Consider the following 22332-nt stretch of genomic DNA (forward strand, 5'->3'; position numbering starts at 1 on the left):
CCCGCTGCCTCTCACATGCTAAGCGAGCGCTCTACCACTTGAGCTAATTCCCCAGCCCATGGCCTTGCTCTGAGGTCCTCTCCCCTCCCAGGCACACAGCCCTAACCCAGCCTCTCCAGCAACCAAAGCCTGGGTCTCGCATCCACCTGGCTCCCACTGTCCCAGCCACCAAATCCCTTTGCTGCTGGTGGTGACCCCGGACAACCCCTGATGGTGCTCAGGTGCCACCATGCCCTGCCCAGGGTTCACCACAACTGCCTTGCTTGCTTCATCTTCCTCAAGCAAGGGCAAGAGCTGAAGGCTGTGCGGGCCTTGAAGGTGAGGCAGGTGGGCAGGGCCAAAAGGCAGAGGTGCGTTCCAGAGCCAAAAGGGCACTCCTTCGAGCCGGAGTTGAACCAGCGACCTAAGGATGGCCGTGCAAGGAGCCTACAGTCCTCCGCTCTACCAGCTGAGCTATCGAAGGAATCATGGGGCACTGCCCAGGACCTCACCCGTCACATGCTCAGCCAACACTGCCCAAGCTGCAGCGCAGCATGATGCCTCCATTCCAACAGCCTGATTCAGACTGCCTCGCCTCAAATCCCACCACACTTGCTCAACCCTTTAACCCGTCACATCGTCCGAATCCACAAACAGAATAGATACACAACCTCCTGGGATGTCATCTACACACGCACTCTCCTCATCTCCAAAATCACCTTCCTTAAGTTCTTCTTCTGCTTCCCTTGATTCACTGTCACTGCCTTTTGCCCTCCCATCAAGTTCCAGGCAAATGGACAGACATTCCTTGAGTCAATAACCTGCTCCTACAAGGTATGAGAACATGTGCAAGGCCTCTGAACCTCTCTATCTCCAAGTGCAAAATGCCCACTGTCCTTAAACCATCCACAAAGAGAAATGCCTCCATTCCCTGGTGGCATTTTTGGAGGCCCTGCAGCGAGGTTGCTCCCATTTCATGCATGTCTTTCCTCCATGGGGTAGCTCAAACCTAGACACGGTGCTGGAAATGACATTTGATGACTGTCAGGCGAAGTAGAAAATCCGTTCCTCTGTGAAGCTTCCCTTAGGACTTTTAATGCAGTCATTGATGTCATCCTCCTCTGTAGAGCCTGGGCACATCCCCATCTCCACAGAGCCCCAGAAAGCCCCCAGCCAAGGGCCTTGTGACCAGGCAAAGGAGTAAAAAGCTCTGGAGAATGCGGGCATCGATCCCGCTGCCTCTCACATGCTAAGCGAGCGCTCTACCACTTGAGCTAATTCCCCAGCCCATGGCCTTGCTCTGAGGTCCTCTCCCCTCCCAGGCACACAGCCTTGACCCAGCCTCTCCAGCAACCAAAGCCTGGGTCTCGCATCCACCTGGCTCCCACTGTCCCAGCCACCAAATCCCTTTGCTGCTGGTGGTGACCCCGGACAACCCCTGATGGTGCTCAGGTGCCACCATGCCCTGCCCAGGGTTCACCACAACTGCCTTGCCTGCTTCATCTTCCTCAAGCAAGGGCAAGAGCTGAAGGCTGTGCGGGCCTTGAAGGTGAGGCAGGTGGGCAGGGCCAAAAGGCAGAGGTGCCGCAGGGTGCGTTCCAGAGCCAAAAGGGCACTCCTTCGAGCCGGAGTTGAACCAGCGACCTAAGGATGGCCGTGCAAGGAGCCTACAGTCCTCCGCTCTACCAGCTGAGCTATCGAAGGAATCATGGGGCACTGCCCAGGACCTCGCCCGTCACACGCTCAGCCAACACTGCCCAAGCTGCAGCGCAGCATGATGCCTCCATTCCAACAGCCTGATTCAGACTGCCTCGCCTCAAATCCCACCACACTTGCTCAACCCTTTAACCCGTCACATCGTCCGAATCCACAAACAGAATAGATACACAACCTCCTGGGATGTCATCTACACACGCACTCTCCTCATCTCCAAAATCACCTTCCTTAAGTTCTTCTTCTGCTTCCCTTGATTCACTGTCACTGCCTTTTGCCCTCCCATCAAGTTCTAGGCAAATGGACAGATATTCCTTGAGTCAATAACCTGCTCCTACAAGGTATGAGAACATGTGCAAGGCCTCTGAACCTCTCTATCTCCAAGTGCAAGATGCCCACTGTCCTTAAACCATCCACAAAGAGAAATGCCTCCATTCCCTGGTGGCATTTTTGGAGGCCCTGCAGCGAGGTTGCTCCCATTTCATGCATGTCTTTCCTCCATGGGGTAGCTCAAACCTAGACACGGTGCTGGAAATGACATTTGATGACTGTCAGGCGAAGTAGAAAATCCGTTCCTCTGTGAAGCTTCCCTTAGGACTTTTAATGCAGTCATTGATGTCATCCTCCTCTGTAGAGCCTGGGCACATCCCCATCTCCACAGAGCCCCAGAAAGCCCCCAGCCAAGGGCCTTGTGACCAGGCAAAGGAGTAAAAAGCTCTGGAGAATGCGGGCATCGATCCCGCTGCCTCTCACATGCTAAGCGAGCGCTCTACCACTTGAGCTAATTCCCCAGCCCATGGCCTTGCTCTGAGGTCCTCTCCCCTCCCAGGCACACAGCCTTGACCCAGCCTCTCCAGCAACCAAAGCCTGGGTCTCGCATCCACCTGGCTCCCACTGTCCCAGGCACCAAATCCCTTTGCTGCTGGTGGTGACCCCGGACAACCCCTGATGGTGCTCAGGTGCCACCATGCCCTGCCCAGGGTTCACCACAACTGCCTTGCTTGCTTCATCTTCCTCAAGCAAGGGCAAGAGCTGAAGGCTGTGCGGGCCTTGAAGGTGAGGCAGGTGGGCAGGGCCAAAAGGCAGAGGTGCCGCAGGGTGCGTTCCAGAGCCAAAAGGGCACTCCTTCGAGCCGGAGTTGAACCAGCGACCTAAGGATGGCCGTGCAAGGAGCCTACAGTCCTCCGCTCTACCAGCTGAGCTATCGAAGGAATCATGGGGCACTGCCCAGGACCTCACCCGTCACATGCTCAGCCAACACTGCCCAAGCTGCAGCGCAGCATGATGCCTCCATTCCAACAGCCTGATTCAGACTGCCTCGCCTCAAATCCCACCACACTTGCTCAACCCTTTAACCCGTCACATCATCCGAATCCACAAACAGAATAGATACACAACCTCCTGGGATGTCATCTACACACGCACTCTCCTCATCTCCAAAATCACCTTCCTTAAGTTCTTCTTCTGCTTCCCTTGATTCACTGTCACTGCCTTTTGCCCTCCCATCAAGTTCTAGGCAAATGGACAGATATTCCTTGAGTCAATAACCTGCTCCTACAAGGTATGAGAACATGTGCAAGGCCTCTGAACCTCTCTATCTCCAAGTGCAAGATGCCCACTGTCCTTAAACCATCCACAAAGAGAAATGCCTCCATTCCCTGGTGGCATTTTTGGAGGCCCTGCAGCGAGGTTGCTCCCATTTCATGCATGTCTTTCCTCCATGGGGTAGCTCAAACCTAGACACGGTGCTGGAAATGACATTTGATGACTGTCAGGCGAAGTAGAAAATCCGTTCCTCTGTGAAGCTTCCCTTAGGACTTTTAATGCAGTCATTGATGTCATCCTCCTCTGTAGAGCCTGGGCACATCCCCATCTCCACAGAGCCCCAGAAAGCCCCCAGCCAAGGGCCTTGTGACCAGGCAAAGGAGTAAAAAGCTCTGGAGAATGCGGGCATCGATCCCGCTGCCTCTCACATGCTAAGCGAGCGCTCTACCACTTGAGCTAATTCCCCAGCCCATGGCCTTGCTCTGAGGTCCTCTCCCCTCCCAGGCACACAGCCTTGACCCAGCCTCTCCAGCAACCAAAGCCTGGGTCTCGCATCCACCTGGCTCCCACTGTCCCAGCCACCAAATCCCTTTGCTGCTGGTGGTGACCCCGGACAACCCCTGATGGTGCTCAGGTGCCACCATGCCCTGCCCAGGGTTCACCACAACTGCCTTGCTTGCTTCATCTTCCTCAAGCAAGGGCAAGAGCTGAAGGCTGTGCGGGCCTTGAAGGTGAGGCAGGTGGGCAGGGCCAAAAGGCAGAGGTGCCGCAGGGTGCGTTCCAGAGCCAAAAGGGCACTCCTTCGAGCCGGAGTTGAACCAGCGACCTAAGGATGGCCGTGCAAGGAGCCTACAGTCCTCCGCTCTACCAGCTGAGCTATCGAAGGAATCATGGGGCACTGCCCAGGACCTCACCCGTCACATGCTCAGCCAACACTGCCCAAGCTGCAGCGCAGCATGATGCCTCCATTCCAACAGCCTGATTCAGACTGCCTCGCCTCAAATCCCACCACACTTGCTCAACCCTTTAACCCGTCACATCGTCCGAATCCACAAACAGAATAGATACACAACCTCCTGGGATGTCATCTACACACGCACTCTCCTCATCTCCAAAATCACCTTCCTTAAGTTCTTCTTCTGCTTCCCTTGATTCACTGTCACTGTCACTGCCTTTTGCCCTCCCATCAAGTTCCAGGCAAATGGACAGATATTCCTTGAGTCCGTAACCTGCTCCTACAAGATGACAAAAATCATACGTAAGCCTTCTGTACCTCTCTGTCTCCAAGCAGAAAATGCCCACTTTTCTGAGACCATCCACAAAGAGAATCTCTCAATTTCATGGTGGTTATTTAGGTGTCTCTGCTGTGTGGTTGCTCAATTTCATTCATGTCTGTCCTCCACGGGGGAGTGCAAACCTGGATAGAGTGCTAGAGATGACATTTGATGGCAGGCAATCAAAGGGGGAGGAAGATAAATTCCTATGTTAAGCTGCTGTTGTTACTTTTAATGCAGTGGTGCATGTCATCCTGCTCTGTAAAACCTGGGCGTATCATCATCATTACCCCAGAACCTACAGAGCAAAGAGAACCCCCAGTAAAGGGCCCATTCTCCAGGCAAGAGGAATGAAAAGCTCTGGAGAATGCGGGCATCGATCCCGCTGCCTCTCACATGCTAAGCGAGCGCTCTACCACTTGAGCTAATTCCCCAGCCCATGGCCTTGCTCTGAGGTCCTCTCCCCTCCCAGGCACACAGCCCTGACCCAGCCTCTCCAGCAACCAAAGCCTGGGTCTCTCATCCACCTGGCTCCCACTGTCCCAGGCACCAAATCCCTTTGCTGCTGGTGGTGACCCCGGACAACCCCTGATGGTGCTCAGGTGCCACCATGCCCTGCCCAGGGTTCACCACAACTGCCTTGCTTGCTTCATCTTCCTCAAGCAAGGGCAAGAGCTGAAGGCTGTGCGGGCCTTGAAGGTGAGGCAGGTGGGCAGGGCCAAAAGGCAGAGGTGCCGCAGGGTGCGTTCCAGAGCCAAAAGGGCACTCCTTCGAGCCGGAGTTGAACCAGCGACCTAAGGATGGCCGTGCAAGGAGCCTACAGTCCTCCGCTCTACCAGCTGAGCTATCGAAGGAATCATGGGGCACTGCCCAGGACCTCGCCCGTCACATGCTCAGCCAACACTGCCCAAGCTGCAGCGCAGCATGATGCCTCCATTCCAACAGCCTGATTCAGACTGCCTCGCCTCAAATCCCACCACACTTGCTCAACCCTTTAACCCGTCACATCGTCCGAATCCACAAACAGAATAGATACACAACCTCCTGGGATGTCATCTACACACGCACTCTCCTCATCTCCAAAATCACCTTCCTTAAGTTCTTCTTCTGCTTCCCTTGATTCACTGTCACTGTCACTTCCTTTTGCCCTCCCATCAAGTTCCAGGCAAATGGACAGATATTCCTTGAGTCCGTAACCTGCTCCTACAAGATGACAAAAATCATACGTAAGCCTTCTGTACCTCTCTGTCTCCAAGCAGAAAATGCCCACTTTTCTGAGACCATCCACAAAGAGAATCTCTCAATTTCATGGTGGTTATTTAGGTGTCTCTGCTGTGTGGTTGCTCAATTTCATTCATGTCTGTCCTCCACGGGGGAGTGCAAACCTGGATAGAGTGCTAGAGATGACATTTGATGGCAGGCAATCAAAGGGGGAGGAAGATAAATTCCTATGTTAAGCTGCTGTTGTTACTTTTAATGCAGTGGTGCATGTCATCCTGCTCTGTAAAACCTGGGCGTATCATCATCATTACCCCAGAACCTACAGAGCAAAGAGAACCCCCAGTAAAGGGCCCATTCTCCAGGCAAGAGGAATGAAAAGCTCTGGAGAATGCGGGCATCGATCCCGCTGCCTCTCACATGCTAAGCGAGCGCTCTACCACTTGAGCTAATTCCCCAGCCCATGGCCTTGCTCTGAGGTCCTCTCCCCTCCCAGGCACACAGCCCTGACCCAGCCTCTCCAGCAACCAAAGCCTGGGTCTCGCATCCACCTGGCTCCCACTGTCCCAGCCACCAAATCCCTTTGCTGCTGGTGGTGACCCCGGACAACCCCTGATGGTGCTCAGGTGCCACCATGCCCTGCCCAGGGTTCACCACAACTGCCTTGCTTGCTTTATCTTCCTCAAGCAAGGGCAAGAGCTGAAGGCTGTGCGGGCCTTGAAGGTGAGGCAGGTGGGCAGGGCCAAAAGGCAGAGGTGCGTTCCAGAGCCAAAAGGGCACTCCTTCAAGCCGGAGTTGAACCAGCGACCTAAGGATGGCCGTGCAAGGAGCCTACAGTCCTCCGCTCTACCAGCTGAGCTATTGAAGGAATCATGGGGCACTGCCCAGGACCTCGCCCGTCACACGCTCAGCCAACACTGCCCAAGCTGCAGCGCAGCATGATGCCTCCATTCCAACAGCCTGATTCAGACTGCCTCGCCTCAAATCCCACCACACTTGCTCAACCCTTTAACCCGTCACATCGTCCGAATCCACAAACAGAATAGATACACAACCTCCTGGGATGTCATCTACACACGCACTCTCCTCATCTCCAAAATCACCTTCCTTAAGTTCTTCTTCTGCTTCCCTTGATTCACTGTCACTGCCTTTTGCCCTCCCATCAAGTTCTAGGCAAATGGACAGATATTCCTTGAGTCAATAACCTGCTCCTACAAGGTATGAGAACATGTGCAAGGCCTCTGAACCTCTCTATCTCCAAGCGCAAGATGCCCACTGTCCTTAAACCATCCACAAAGAGAAATGCCTCCATTCCCTGGTGGCATTTTTGGAGGCCCTGCAGCGAGGTTGCTCCCATTTCATGCATGTCTTTCCTCCATGGGGTAGCTCAAACCTAGACACGGTGCTGGAAATGACATTTGATGACTGTCAGGCGAAGTAGAAAATCCGTTCCTCTGTGAAGCTTCCCTTAGGACTTTTAATGCAGTCATTGATGTCATCCTCCTCTGTAGAGCCTGGGCACATCCCCATCTCCACAGAGCCCCAGAAAGCCCCCAGCCAAGGGCCTTGTGACCAGGCAAAGGAGTAAAAAGCTCTGGAGAATGCGGGCATCGATCCCGCTGCCTCTCACATGCTAAGCGAGCGCTCTACCACTTGAGCTAATTCCCCAGCCCATGGCCTTGCTCTGAGGTCCTCTCCCCTCCCAGGCACACAGCCCTGACCCAGCCTCTCCAGCAACCAAAGCCTGGGTCTCGCATCCACCTGGCTCCCACTGTCCCAGCCACCAAATCCCTTTGCTGCTGGTGGTGACCCCGGACAACCCCTGATGGTGCTCAGGTGCCACCATGCCCTGCCCAGGGTTCACCACAACTGCCTTGCTTGCTTCATCTTCCTCAAGCAAGGGCAAGAGCTGAAGGCTGTGCGGGCCTTGAAGGTGAGGCAGGTGGGCAGGGCCAAAAGGCAGAGGTGCCGCAGGGTGCGTTCCAGAGCCAAAAGGGCACTCCTTCGAGCCGGAGTTGAACCAGCGACCTAAGGATGGCCGTGCAAGGAGCCTACAGTCCTCCGCTCTACCAGCTGAGCTATTGAAGGAATCATGGGGCACTGCCCAGGACCTCGCCCGTCACACGCTCAGCCAACACTGCCCAAGCTGCAGCGCAGCATGATGCCTCCATTCCAACAGCCTGATTCAGACTGCCTCGCCTCAAATCCCACCACACTTGCTCAACCCTTTAACCCGTCACATCGTCCAAATGCACAAACAGAATAGATACACAACCTCCTGGGATGTCATCTACACACGCACTCTCCTCATCTCCAAAATCACCTTCCTTAAGTTCTTCTTCTGCTTCCCTTGATTCACTGTCACTGCACTGCCTTTTCCCCTCCCATCAAGTTCCAGGCAAATGGACAGATATTCCTTGAGTCCGTAACCTGCTCCTACAAGATGACAAAAATCATACGTAAGCCTTCTGTACCTCTCTGTCTCCAAGCAGAAAATGCCCACTTTTCTGAGACCATCCACAAAGAGAATCTCTCAATTTCATGGTGGTTATTTAGGTGTCTCTGCTGTGTGGCTGCTCAATTTCATTCACGTCTGTCCTCCACGGGGGAGTGCAAACCTGGATAGAGTGCTAGAGATGACATTTGATGGCAGGCAATCAAAGGGGGGGGGAAGATAAATTCCTATGTTAAGCTGCTGTTGTTACTTTTAATGCAGTGGTGCATGTCATCCTGCTCTGTAAAACCTGGGCGTATCATCTTCATTACCCCAGAACCTACAGAGCAAAGAGAACCCCCAGTAATGGGCCCATTCTCCAGGCAAGAGGAATGAAAAGCTCTGGAGAATGCGGGCATCGATCCCGCTGCCTCTCACATGCTAAGCGAGCGCTCTACCACTTGAGCTAATTCCCCAGCCCATGGCCTTGCTCTGAGGTCCTCTCCCCTCCCAGGCACACAGCCCTGACCCAGCCTCTCCAGCAACCAAAGCCTGGGTCTCTCATCCACCTGGCTCCCACTGTCCCAGCCACCAAATCCCTTTGCTGCTGGTGGTGACCCCGGACAACCCCTGATGGTGCTCAGGTGCCACCATGCCCTGCCCAGGGTTCACCACAACTGCCTTGCTTGCTTCATCTTCCTCAAGCAAGGGCAAGAGCTGAAGGCTGTGCGGGCCTTGAAGGTGAGGCAGGTGGGCAGGGCCAAAAGGCAGAGGTGCCGCAGGGTGCGTTCCAGAGCCAAAAGGGCACTCCTTCGAGCCGGAGTTGAACCAGCGACCTAAGGATGGCCGTGCAAGGAGCCTACAGTCCTCCACTCTACCAGCTGAGCTATCAAAGTAATTATGTGGACATTCATAGCTCATGCTTTCATCCAGACAGTTTCTGTGTTTGTTTGCTTCTGTCTTCTTTTGTTCTCAGGTCTACCCCGTGGTTTGTAGATGTGAGAAGCTGAAAAATCCTTTAGTTTTTGTAAATACTCTGTAGCAAGAAGTAAAACATCAATGTGTTATTTACATTATTGTCATCCTAAATCTAAGCCACAGCGGTATACCTGTTGCTACAAAAAAAATTCTCTGTTCCTTCTGAAACCAATATAATACCCACTTCTTCTACAATATCTATATTATGTCCATGTCCCACACTTTACATCCTTTCTTGTCTTCTGATATGTGCACACAAATACTCTCTTAGTCTATGATCCATCCTTCTGACATATCACTTGATCTCATGTAATTGATGAGTTTTGTCTCCATCTGTGATAGTAGTCTTTCTGGGCAGGAAAGTTCTGGTTTTATCACTGCACTTTGATCAGTTACATCAAACTTCTTTCTTCATTAATCTGGATATTTTTTATTGAAATACTGATGATATGGCTGATACCAACCATAGTAGTTGCATACAGTGTTGTATAGCAGTTAACATACAATTCAAATCATTGGCTATTCCCAGCCAGAATCTAATCCCCTCGAGGTACACACCAGACTTCGCTATCCCTCCACATTATCCACTAGTTGTGCCGAGGTCCTTGAATGAAAACAATCCCATGGATGTGGTTGCTTTTGCCTGAATCAGGAATAGCCAAGACTGTTTTATCCAGCACATTTTTTTATACGCACTACAAGGACTTTATTCTCTTCTGTAGTACATAAAGGTCTGATGTTTGATTGAACAATTGGAAAATCCCCTGGTATTGACTAACCAAGTGGCTTTTGCTAAGTGTGTATCCCAATGTTTGAATGTCCCACCACCCACTGCTCTCAGTGTAGTCTTCAACAGTCCACTATACCTTTTAATTTTCCCAGAGGCTGGTACTTTATAGGGGATGTGATATACTCACTCAATCCTGTGCTCTTTGGCCAAGTGACTATGTGGTTGTTCTGAAAACGTGTTCTGTTGTCTGACTCAGTTCTCTCTGGAGTGCCGTGTTGCCACAAGATTTGTTTCTCAAGGCTCAGTACACTGTTCCGGGCAGTGGTGTGGAGCACAGCGTATGTTTCCAGCCATCTGGTGGTTGCCTCCACCATGGTAAGCACATGGCACTTGTCTTGGCGGGTTGGTGGGAGTGTGATATAATCAATCTGCCAGGCCTCCCCATATTTGTACTTCAGCCATCGTCCTCAATATCAGAGAGGCTTTAACTGCTTGGCTTGCTTAATTGCAGCACATGTTTCACATTCATTGATAACCTGTGCAATAGTGTCCATGGTTAAGACTACCCCTCGATCACAAGCCTGTCTATATGTTGCATCTCCTCCTTGATGGCCTGATGTATCATGGGTCTATTGGGCTACGAGTAATTTACCCTTATGTTGCCAATCTAAATCCATTTGAGGCACTTCAATCTTAGCAGCCTGATCCACCTGCTGGTTGTTTTGGTGTTCTTCAGTGTCCCAGTTCTTGAGACATAAGCATCTACATGATGTACTTTTACAACAAAGTTGTCTACCTATGCAGCAAAATTGCTGTAATTCAGCATCCGAGATGCGTTTACTTCTGCATTGCCAGTTGCTTTGCTTCCATGGCTGCAATCACCCCCACAGGGCATTTACCACCATTCATGAGTCAGTATAAAGGACTGGCCATTTTTCTTGTTCGGTAACATCTAAAACCAGCTGGATATCTTTCACCTCTTAAATCTCACATGATTCACCTTGTCCTTCAGCAATTTCTGCAACTTGTCATGTGGGACTCCACACAGCAGCTTTCCACCTTTGGTGTTTTCCTACAGTACAACGGGACCTACCAATGGACAGGGCATATTGCTTTTTATTTGCTGGTAGTTCATTATACACTGGGGCTTTTTCAGCATGTTACCTCCTCCTCTGGTAACATTCCAAAATCTCTGGAATTGCCAGGGTGACAGCATACTTTTTCCAAATATTTTACTAGTTTTTCAGGATTCTGCACTTGTTCAGGGGTGAAATTCCAAAACATTGTAGGTGGCCTCTGTCTTAGGCACTTGCCGATACTGTCTCCGCACCCTGCCATTCAACTACCCAGCTTCAGGCCAGATCTCTGGGTGGTATTCTTAATAGTTGGTTTTAACCTTAAACAAGAGCTACAACACATTCAGGAGACTGCAATAGGATTATGTTGGTTTGAACATCCCAAGGATAGTCAAAGTTCTCAAGAGCTGTTGTAACTAGCCTAGATGTGAAAGGGAAGATGGAGGAAGGTATCACCCAATTAGATTGGCTCTGGAGGCAAAAAAGTAAAAGCTGTAATTATTAATAGTTTCCAATAGATGTCTCCCAAAGTACGGAGATGACAGTAATGCTGAGTACAAATACCAGATTACTCTCATGACCAGGAGTTTAGAATCATAGAATCACAGAATAGTTAGGGTTGGAAAGGACCTTAAGATCATCAAGTTCCAACCCCTCTGCCATGGGCAGAGACACCTCACACTAAATCATGTGTTTAATCCTATCATAAACTAGTGATACATAGTACAGCAGAATTATAAACTTCACTCAGCACCAGGAGGTGATAAACAACACTGGGGGAACATACACAGCAAGTAAGCTGATAAATAATGGAACTCTGTGAACATGAACAACAACTCTGAGAGCAAATAACTCAACATTGTCACCAGTGACTATTAAAGTAATAACATGAATGCTTATAAAAAACCATGTTTTAAGATGCTGTGGTCAAATCTGTTATCTCAGACCCTCAAGCCCCATATTGGGCACCAAAAAAGGACTGTTGTGGTTTAACCCAACAGGCAGTTAAACACCATACAGCCATTTGCTCACTCCTCCCACCAGTGAGATGGGGGAAGGAACGGACAAAAAAAAAAAAAAGGAAATTTTGTGGGTTGAGATAAAGTCAGTTAAATAGGACAGAAAAATAAAGGAATAATAAAAATAAAAATAACAACAACAACAACAATAGTATTGATAGAATTAGAATATACAAGTGATGCACAATGCAATTGCTCACCACCAGTTGACTGATGCCCAGCTAGTTCTCAAGCAGCAACTCCCAGCCAGTTTTCCCCTAGTATATATACTTAACATAGCAGCATATGATATGGAATACCCCTTTGGGCAGTTTGGCCCAGGTCTGGTGACAGTGTCTCCTACCAGTTTCTTCTACCCTTCAGCCTGTTCATGAGTGTAGTGGTGTGAGGAGCAGAAACATCCTTGACATGTTGTAAAACTGCTTAGCAACAACTAAAACATGAATCTGTTATCAATGTTATTCACCTCCTAAATCCAAAACACAGCACTATATGAACTATGACAAAGAAAATTAACTGTACCTGCTGAAGCCAGGACAGACACATTATTAAAGATGCCATCAATCACATGCTGAGCAAAGACAGAAAATGCTGCCCTTGGATCAAGAGCCCATGCCGCTCTTGGTGCAGCCGCAGATGCTACAATTTTCCATGAATACCTATCATAGGTACCTCTGACAAGGCAAGGAAATAAAAAGCTCTGGAGAATGCGGGCATCGATCCCGCTGCCTCTCACATGCTAAGCGAGCGCTCTACCACTTGAGCTAATTCCCCAGCCCATGGCCTTGCTCTGAGGTCCTCTCCCCTCCCAGGCACACAGCCCTGACCCAGCCTCTCCAGCAACCAAAGCCTGGGTCTCTCATCCACCTGGCTCCCACTGTCCCAGCCACCAAATCCCTTTGCTGCTGGTGGTGACCCCGGACAACCCCTGATGGTGCTCAGGTGCCACCATGCCCTGCCCAGGGTTCACCACAACTGCCTTGCTTGCTTCATCTTCCTCAAGCAAGGGCAAGAGCTGAAGGCAGTGTGGGCCTTGAAGGTGAGGCAGGTGGGCAGGGCCAAAAGGCAGAGGTGCCGCAGGATGCGTTCCAGAGCCAAAAGGGCACTCCTTCGAGCCGGAGTTGAACCAGCGACCTAAGGATGGCCGTGCAAGGAGCCTACAGTCCTCCGCTCTACCAGCTAAGCTATCGAAGGAATCATGGGGCACTGCCCAGGACCTCGCCCGTCACACGCTCAGCCAACACTGCCCAAGCTGCAGCGCAGCATGATGCCTCCATTCCAACAGCCTGATTCATACAGCCTCAGCTCCAATGTTATAATGCTTGCTTATCCATTTAGCCCATCAAGTCATTGAAAGCAACACATAGAAAGGCTCTATAGGCTCCCAGGATTTCATTTGCACAGAATTGCTAGGGTTGGAAGGTACCTCTGTAGACCATCTTGTCCAACTCTCCTGCCAAGCAGGGCTACCTGTAGTACGTTACACAGGAGTGCGTTCAGGTGGGTTTTGAATGTCTCCGCAGAGGGAGACTCCACAAACTCCCTGGGGAGCCTGTTCCAGTGCTCTGCCACCCTCAACAGAAAGAAATTCTTCCTCATGTTGAGGTGAAACTTCCTGTGTTAAAGTTGATGGCCATTGCTCCTCATCCTGTCACTGGGCACCCCTGGAAAAAGTCTGGCACCATCCCCCAGGCACCCACCTTTGAGATATTTATATGCATTAATGAGACAGCCTCTCAGTCTTCTCTTTTACAGCTGGACTGTCCTCAAGGCCAAAAAGACCATCCCCATATCCTACTGCTTCCTTCTCTTGCTTCAGTTTCACTGGGCTTTTGCCTACAGTTCCAGTACCACATGGAAGGACAGCCTTTCTATACTCTGTAACCTCCTACAAGCCCTGGAATGTGATGAGGAAGCCCTGTGAACCCCTCTTTCTCCATGTTGAACATGCCCAGTGTCCTCAGACAATCTGAAAGGAGAAATCACTCCATTCCATGATGGCCCTGCACTAAGGTTGCTCCATTTCACTCATGTCTTTGCTCTATGAAGAGCCCAAAGTTAGACATAGTGCTGGAGATCACATCTGAAGACATACAAGCAAAGAGGGAGAAAAACAATTCCTCTGTGAAGCTGCCCGTACTGCATTTAATGCAGCCATGCATGTCATCCTACTCTGTAATGCCTGGGCACATCCCCATCTCCACAGAGCCCCTAAAGGGCAGAGAGCCTTCAGCAATGGGACCTGTGTCCAGGCAAGTGAAATGAAAAGCTCTGGAGAATGCGGGCATCGATCCCGCTGCCTCTCACATGCTAAGCGAGCGCTCTACCACTTGAGCTAATTCCCCAGCCCATGGCCTTGCTCTGAGGTCCTCTCCCCTCCCAGGCACACAGCCCTGACCCAGCCTCTCCAGCAACCAAAGCCTGGGTCTCTCATCCACCTGGCTCCCACTGTCCCAGCCACCAAATCCCTTTGCTGCTGGTGGTGACCCCGGACAACCCCTGATGGTGCTCAGGTGCCACCATCCCCTGCCCAGGGTTCACCACAACTGCCTTGCTTGCTTCATCTTCCTCAAGCAAGGGCAAGAGCTGAAGGCTGTGCGGGCCTTGAAGGGCGGCCAGGGAAACAGGGCCAAAAGGCAGAGGTGCCGCAGGGTGCGTTCCAGAGCCAAAAGGGCACTCCTTCGAGCCGGAGTTGAACCAGCGACCTAAGGATGGCCGTGCAAGGAACCTACAGTCCTCCGCTCTACCAGCTGAGCTATCGAAGGAATTACAAGGCTGTTTGGCATCCTTTCATACTCCATACCACAACCATATCTCTCCCTGTGCAAGATATTTTCCTGATTCCAAATGTTGCTCCCTTCTCATACCACCCCTACAGCACAGTCTGTCCTGATCTTACCTCTGAGCTTAAGCCTCCTACTGACAGAGGTTATTCTTCTGAGTGTATTTATCTGACTTCATTTCCAGAAGTGCCCTATACATGTTGTGGCATGACTATTACCCTGCTTGTTGTCATTTTTCTCTTTGAAACATGTCACGTTGATTGCTGCTCTGGAGGTCTGAAGTGGTCAGTGGTCTTGAGGTAGTGAAGGAGACCATTTATCACAAAAAAAAAAATTTGAATGGACATAAATCCTTGTGGTTTGTATGGGAAGTAGCCGACAAACTCCTGTGTTCACTCTCCATTTTTTGGCTTCTTTCTCTTTCCCTACTCATACTGAACCATGATTATCACATAAGTTGGAATATCACTTTCCCAGGGACCCATAGGGAAGCGTCTATATAGCTCATGCTTCATGCTAAGTCACATAGTTCTTGTCCTTACTTTTACTGTTTCTTGGGTTGGACCTAGCAGAGTCTTTTTTTCTCACTCCTATGAATTCTTCTACCAGCATATAGATCTCCTTCCTATTACTAAATCATCTCCAATTAGTACATGTCATCTTGGTCTGCAGGGAGTTGTTTTGTTAATGTGTTTGTTTTAGTGAGGACAGTTTTCCCAAAATCAAAATAAGAACGTACCTTTTGTTAACTGTACTATGTTGAAAGTAATTCTGTTAGTATTCTAAAATAACACTAAGTAAGGTGAATGTGCAACTGTTGTTTTTCACCTTTTGGAAACTTCATTTTGTTCAAATTCTTATTTTTAAGGTTTGGGGGGATATGGAGAGGGCAGAAGATGTCTTTTTGTATATGGGAAAAGGAAGAATGGCTGGAGACTGATTGTCCCATGCCTGCTACCACACATAGGTTTTGAAAGTAATACCGCTCCCATTTTTTGCTTTTTAATTCTAATTGCTGGGGTTTGTTTTCAGCTAAGAAAAGGGATAGATTGCATAAGCTACTTAAATACTTGGATAGCATGCGATGTCATTAGTCATGCAAGACTTAGCTGGTTTTTCCAGTTCTCCATCTTTTACTATGTTTAAGGTACCACAGGTTAAATATGACTGAAAATGTATGTTTAAGGTATGACATGCACAGTATGGTAAATATGACCAAAATTGAAGCTCTTCACTTTATTGGAGACGTATTTAAGGAGTTCTGTATGATCTATGAGAAGATGACTGGAGTTCAGCATACAGAACTGAAGAGATTGTTTGCAGAGGTGGTTCCCAGGCTCATATCAGTCTTGATATTGGCAGAATATGTCCGAAGCAGGAATTGTCATCAGGAGCAAAGCAGTTATATTTCACTGGGAGAGTAACTTCTACTGGGACTCAGTGGAAAGTCAAACAGGACTCCACCCTGAGGATACATTTGTTAGGGGACGAATGGGAACACTGGTTTTGCACCACAAATAGTATTTTGGGGCATAATGGTCCTGGTTAGCTCCTGAAACATTCAGAACAAATATTTACGAAATGCAACACAGCTTGACTGGGGTGAGAATCACAGTTATTTAAAACACTACTGAACCACTTTTGATGCCACTAGAGGTCAGCACTAGTCATTAAATATGTGTCTTGGAAAAATCTCATTGCCAGTTCTCCAAAGGGAGTGGTGACTTCTGAAAAGATACACTTCTGTCTATGCTTGTTTTGCAAGTACATGTGAGCTCACACTGTCAATGCTTCAACATGGTTGGAAGCAAACCGTTTCTTCTGTAAGCTTTTCTTCCCCAGTGCTGTTTGTGAGCTAACAGTCCCACACTGTTCTTTTCAAGCTGTATCTGTCCTTGGATGCCATAGCACTGAGTACAGTCAGCGAGGAAAAGTGGTACTGAGCCCTGTCCTAACAAAGGCTTCCCACCAGCATAAACAGCCCAAAGCTATTGATGATTAGCTTCCACTGCTTTAAGGACTGTCTCAGAAGTGCACCAGTGGGGAGCTAGGCCCAGAGAAAAGCACCTAAAACTGGGGCTAACTCACTGTGCTTTCCCACTTGTGCTTCAGAAAGATAGTTCCTTTCTATTGCAGCTCATACCTGTGTTTCCAGACAGAGCCACTGTCTGGGCTTCTGCAAACACAGATACTGTTCACAAAATTTTAATAGAGCTACTTTTGATAGGCAATCAAATACAGAATTTGTTATAAAGAAGACAGTGTTGATGGCATAATCAGTGTGATCATCCTGGTTTTAAACAACCTTTAGAAAGTCTTTATCTTTGTTGAAACCTGCTAAATGATGTAAATCAGTTGACGATGTAAATGTAAACCTGCTAAATTATGGAAATCAGTCATAATGAAACAAATGCCTGTGATTTATTATCATGCTGCCATCTATGCTTTCAGAATTTTCACTGTCTCCTTTAACATGGTAGCTGACTAGGTATCCATACAAAAAGTTCATGCTTACTGTAATAGAACACTTTTTTACCAAAATTTTCATGTTCAGTCATTCTATGTCACTTTTCTTCCACCGAGTACATCAGAGCTGGAAAAAAGAATGCTGAACTCGCTGTTCAGAATGATTACATCTCTATTAAAATCTATTTTGTAATGTTTTCTAAGTGTCTGTATGCCTAAGTGTCTGCATGCAGACATACAGACGACTTATTTTCTTTTTGCTTTGTTTTGTTTTTCCTGTTTAAGAAAACTGGCTCTGAAATACCATCCCGACAAGAACCCGGACAATCCAGAGGCTGCAGAAAAATTTAAAGAGATCAACAATGCTCACGCAACATTGACTGATCTGTCCAAGCGAAACATATATGACAAGTATGGATCCTTAGGGCTCTACGTGGCAGAACAGTTTGGTGAGGAAAATGTTAACACCTACTTCATGCTCTCAAGCTGGTGGGCAAAGGTAAGCTATTATTTTCTGTTGAAAATCCAATGTTGCAATGCACACAATTCCATACACAAGGAAGCCCCTGAAAAATGATCTCTCTACAAGCTTAACAAGTAGTACGATATGATTCTAAACCACTACTAAAAGCTTAATTAAACAATGACATTATCTGAAAAATCAACAGTGGCAGAATGTAACATAACCTCAGAATAGAGCTAATATTGAATGTTTTCCTTTTTAACTTGGTAAATAGTTAAATAGGGTGCATGTTTTGTAACACTTTCAGACATCAATCAGATTTGAATCTAGTGCTCCAGGTTAATTTTGAGTTTCTTTTCAGTAATGACTAAATAAAAATGACTCATTGTTCAAAAACGGGAAGTCCCACTTATGTGACAACCAGTTAATAAGTTATTACAGCACAAATTTAGCTGTGTTCTTTGCTATATACAGCATATAGCGTAAGCAAGCAATAATAATACATAACACTGTGATTATGGTGTCATATGTGCCCTGATGAGGGGGTGAGAGAAAGGAAGTGGAAGAAAAGGTGGAGTGGAAGAAGAGAGTAGGAAAGGAAGAAAATGATACATCAAAACCTGGCATATTGCTCAAGGAAAAGCTCATCATGGGCTGTTCTCATCACAAAGGAGTTGTTAATGTGCTTTCTTATATCACTGGTGTCTTCTGGTGTTTGCGTATGTCAAAACTGAGTGTTTCTGAAAATACTCAAATGTTACAGAAATGTAACAAACCAGTCGAATTGCAAATGTGCAAAATCTGTGCTGTCCCCACCTCTTTCCACCAACAGAGCACAGGAAAGCAAGGCCCTGCTGGAGTGCATAGGAAAATTATCTGTACTGTGTGAAACAAGCACAGCTTTGATCTGAAACCATAGAACATGGGTTCCTGTACTCAGCAAAGACCAGTGCTTCATTGCCCTGCAGCCCCCTTTCAAACTGAAAAGTCACTTGGCCACTTTGTGAGAAGCCACAATTTGTCTGCTGGATCAGGATGAGACAGCAGCTGCTCAGATGCAGAACAGTGAACAAAACTGATGAGTGAGATACTGGTGTTTAAGTTGCAAAGTTAAACTGGTGTTTAACTTGCAAAGGCACAGTTGCACCCTCAGAACCAGGCTGGAGGCTGCCCACTTGCAGCTGCTGTAGCTGACTCCTGCTGCAGGCTGGACTCCCTGCTACAGACACTGTGCTCTCCTGCTGCATCATTCCCTCTTTTAATTGCTGCCCACCCTCTCCTTTGGTCTCCTTGTCACAGTTCAGGTGCCAGGAAGCATTGCCTTAGAGCTGACTACTATTAACAGTCTTGGTAAGCAAGGTTTTTCAAAATAATATAAATTACAGTTTGCTGCTCTTTTTAGCTTATATTTCCCCTTCTTCTTACTGATCTTTAATGGAAATTTTATGGCGTATAAAATCCTCTGTGATTAGAAAATCAGTAACAGAAATGACTGCTGTGGCTTTGACTCATAAGGAGAGCAGCGCACAGTGCAGAAAGCAGCTAATAAGTCTCTGATGGTTAAAAGAGGAATGTGTAGACTGTTTCAAGGTAGCTGTATTCCAGAGGCGAGACAAGATATCTTGAATATCCCAGCAGAAGTTATCACTGTGCCCTGGTTTTTAAGAATTCTGTGCAAAAAATCCAAAATCTTCATAGAGACTTATTTGAGGATTGTCACAGGTAGTCTCTGTCCCTCCCCCAGCCCAAAACCTTGCCACCTCCGAAGCATGAACAGGCCATCCAAGTGGGTGTTTTTGCAAGCTGAGCTCATTAATCCTCATCTCTTTTTAACTCATGCACAAATGCTGGGTCATTTTCAGATTTTTCTAGTGACTATCACAATACTATTTGAGTCTGATACATTACCTGAAGACGACCTCTGGACCTCTAATTTCCTCCATTCTGATAGAAGACAGTAGGGACTACAGCTTTCACACATTATCTTCCTCTTCAATTACGAACATTCCTAGTAAATCCTCTTCCCTAGCACACTCATACGCAGAAGATCTGACAATTGTGAGGAGGTGTATCATTAGAAGTAAGAAAACTCAAATGAAAGGAGAAATGCAAAGTGAAAATTACTCTTTTTTTTGAGTGCCAGACTCCTTAGCAGGCATATTAAACTGGGAACATACTGACATAAGTAATGGTAACTTTAACTCCTTCTCCACTGGCCAGCATAGGGTTTGGTTGGTTGTTTTAGCAAAAAGCAAAAAGCAATTCTCCCTCTAGCATGAAAACAATTTATTGATCACATCAATAAACATTTACTGTGATAACGTAAACACAAGAAATCTTGAAACATTTAAGGTATCATGAATAAATTTAAGGATTTTTTTCCTCTATACATTTTTATTCTTTTTTCATACTATCCATTGTGGCCACTTATTCTCCATTATGGCATAAATGATAAACAGTCAGGTAACTTATTTTAGGGCTTATAATATTTAGAATAGGTTTGGGCGTCCCTTGGAAGGAAAACATTTTAAAACAGAAAGTCAGAGTCCTTCATTTATAAGTACCTTGCTCACACTTGATACATGTCTATATTAATATTAGGCATGCAAATAGTCTTATTACATTCAGAGACGCTTCAGTCGGCCTGCCCTAACATTGTCAAACTGAATGTTACTTACACAGCTTCATTGTCAAAGTTTGACAATATGCTGACGTTTGTGTTTGCTTTCTTCCTCAGCAGCATGTTTTCTTATGAATATAATGAATAATTAGTAAAGTGCAGACTGTATAACTATAATGCTAAAGCCTGGCTATACCTCCAACATACTTATACCTGGTGGCCACAAAGCTGTGCTGGCTTTACATACACATTCCACATATCAGCTTTGATTTGCTTTTCAGAAATGTCACTGTCTTTCCTTGATCTTATGCCACTATGCCCAAGGAGAGATGTGTAGGTTTCTCCTTTGCCACAAACAACTTGAGTCAGGAGCATGGGGTGGCAGTGTCAGCATAAGTCTAATTTACGAGATTTCATCTGTGTGCTCTGGCACAGGCTAATGGGGAGAGCAAGACACCTCTGATGGGCAATTCAAATCCTCCTGAGGCTGAATCACCCTCTGGAAGGACTTTCAACCGCTTGTTGACTGTGGGGATCTCATGGGGGCTACAGTCCTAATTTGGATGCCTTATTCCAGTGCCTAAAGTTATGTGGGATGTATCTGGGTCTTCACTTCTTTTTCTCTCAGCTTTGTTATTGACAAGAACCTGGCAGTAAATAAGGGTTTGCAAAAACGATCTTGGGCAAATGAGTCATTTTTAAGATGGAAATGAGTCATTTTGAGGTGGGTGGGGTTTTGCATACCGCCTGGAAGCTTTTCCTGAGGAACAGCCTCTGAAGACATACTTCCAAAAGTTGAGCATGTGAGGGCCTATTGGCTGGTGTCTTCTTCGTGGATGTGGTCCTTAAGTGGCAAATAGGAGCTCATGGGTGAGAACAACTTTGGAATATCTGGCCCTTGTTCGGGCACTTGGCCAGCAGCTGGACTCTTCTGAGCGCCAGGCACTTGGGAACCCGAGTTCCTTTGACAATCTGCCTTCCGCAGGCTGCTGAGAGTTTGAGGAAGGTCATTGCTCACAGGGTTTTCCTCCCTCTGTGTTTAACCCAGGGCCTGTTTGCAGTCTGTGGCCTGCTGACGGGCTGCTACCTCTGCTGCTGCCTCTGCTGCTGCTTCAACTGCTGCTGTGGGAAGTGCAAACCCAAAGCACCCGAAGGGGAAGAGCAGGAGTTTTGCGTGTCTCCAGAAGATTTGGAAGAGCAAATTAAGAATGACATGGAAAGAGGTGTGTATTATGGGGGCATACTGTGTGGCAAAGCTGTTCACAACAATCTTTAAAGCCTATAAGCCAGATGTTCTGCTCACGATGCTGAGGCTGGTCCAGACATCAGTGGAGATGTGCCAGTTCACTCTAGCTAACACTGTGACCTCATGAACTTCCCAAGTTGTGTGTTAATGAAAACTTACGGCACTAACAAATATCTCCTGTATCATTAGAAGTCTCAAGGCTCATCTTAAGCAATGATGTTCACTCTCTAGCCCCCATACCCACGCTGCTTCATATCCTAGATCCTGTACTTATACATTAGATCTGACTGCACTGGTGCTTGCCACATCTGATCCACCTGAATAAGCTCTCATTCAGGTTTTATTCATGTATAATTTATGGCTGGCTGTGGTGGGCCAGCTGTATCCATCCAATAAAAGGCTTCAAGAGAAGATGCAAAGTCTTCAACAGTAAGGTTGTGCAGTAACCTAACAGAGTTTTCATGAGAGTTGCCGCAGCCCCCAAGCTGCTCACTTTCTTCTACACTGACAGTAGCGATTATGCTGCCTTACCAGGAGCCAGATCTTGGATACGATCCAGATGAAAACTAATCCTCTCAAAAATATGTGCAATTCCCTGCCCATTTAACACCTTGCCATGCCTCACAGTGGGGCCGGCTGAGTGATAAGGCTGGTTCAAAGTAGGGAGCAAGAGTGCCTGGCCAAGAACATGGGCTGGGGTAATGGGACACCCTTTACAGCAGGTGACTCTCATTTCGCACCTTTGCTGTGTCCCTGTCTGCACATTGAAGTTTTGCCTATACCAAAGG

General features: G+C 47.7%; 1 protein-coding gene across 1 annotated transcript in view; it reads left to right on the forward strand.

Annotated features, from left to right (window-relative positions):
* The window catches only part of DNAJC5B (DnaJ heat shock protein family (Hsp40) member C5 beta), a gene marked incomplete at both ends in the record, with an annotated part of 39267 nt that overhangs the window by 12177 nt on the left and 4758 nt on the right, over positions 1–22332 (forward strand). The window contains 2 exons of the mRNA XM_080611145.1: positions 17501–17714; positions 21347–21521. Coding sequence (XP_080467271.1) covers positions 17501–17714; positions 21347–21521 — 389 coding nt within the window. The remainder of the gene's footprint in view (positions 1–17500; positions 17715–21346; positions 21522–22332) is intronic.

This window comes from Psittacula echo (assembly GCF_963264785.1).
Source record: "Psittacula echo genome assembly, chromosome: 2".
In the NCBI taxonomy this organism is placed as follows: Eukaryota; Metazoa; Chordata; class Aves; order Psittaciformes; family Psittacidae; genus Psittacula; species Psittacula echo.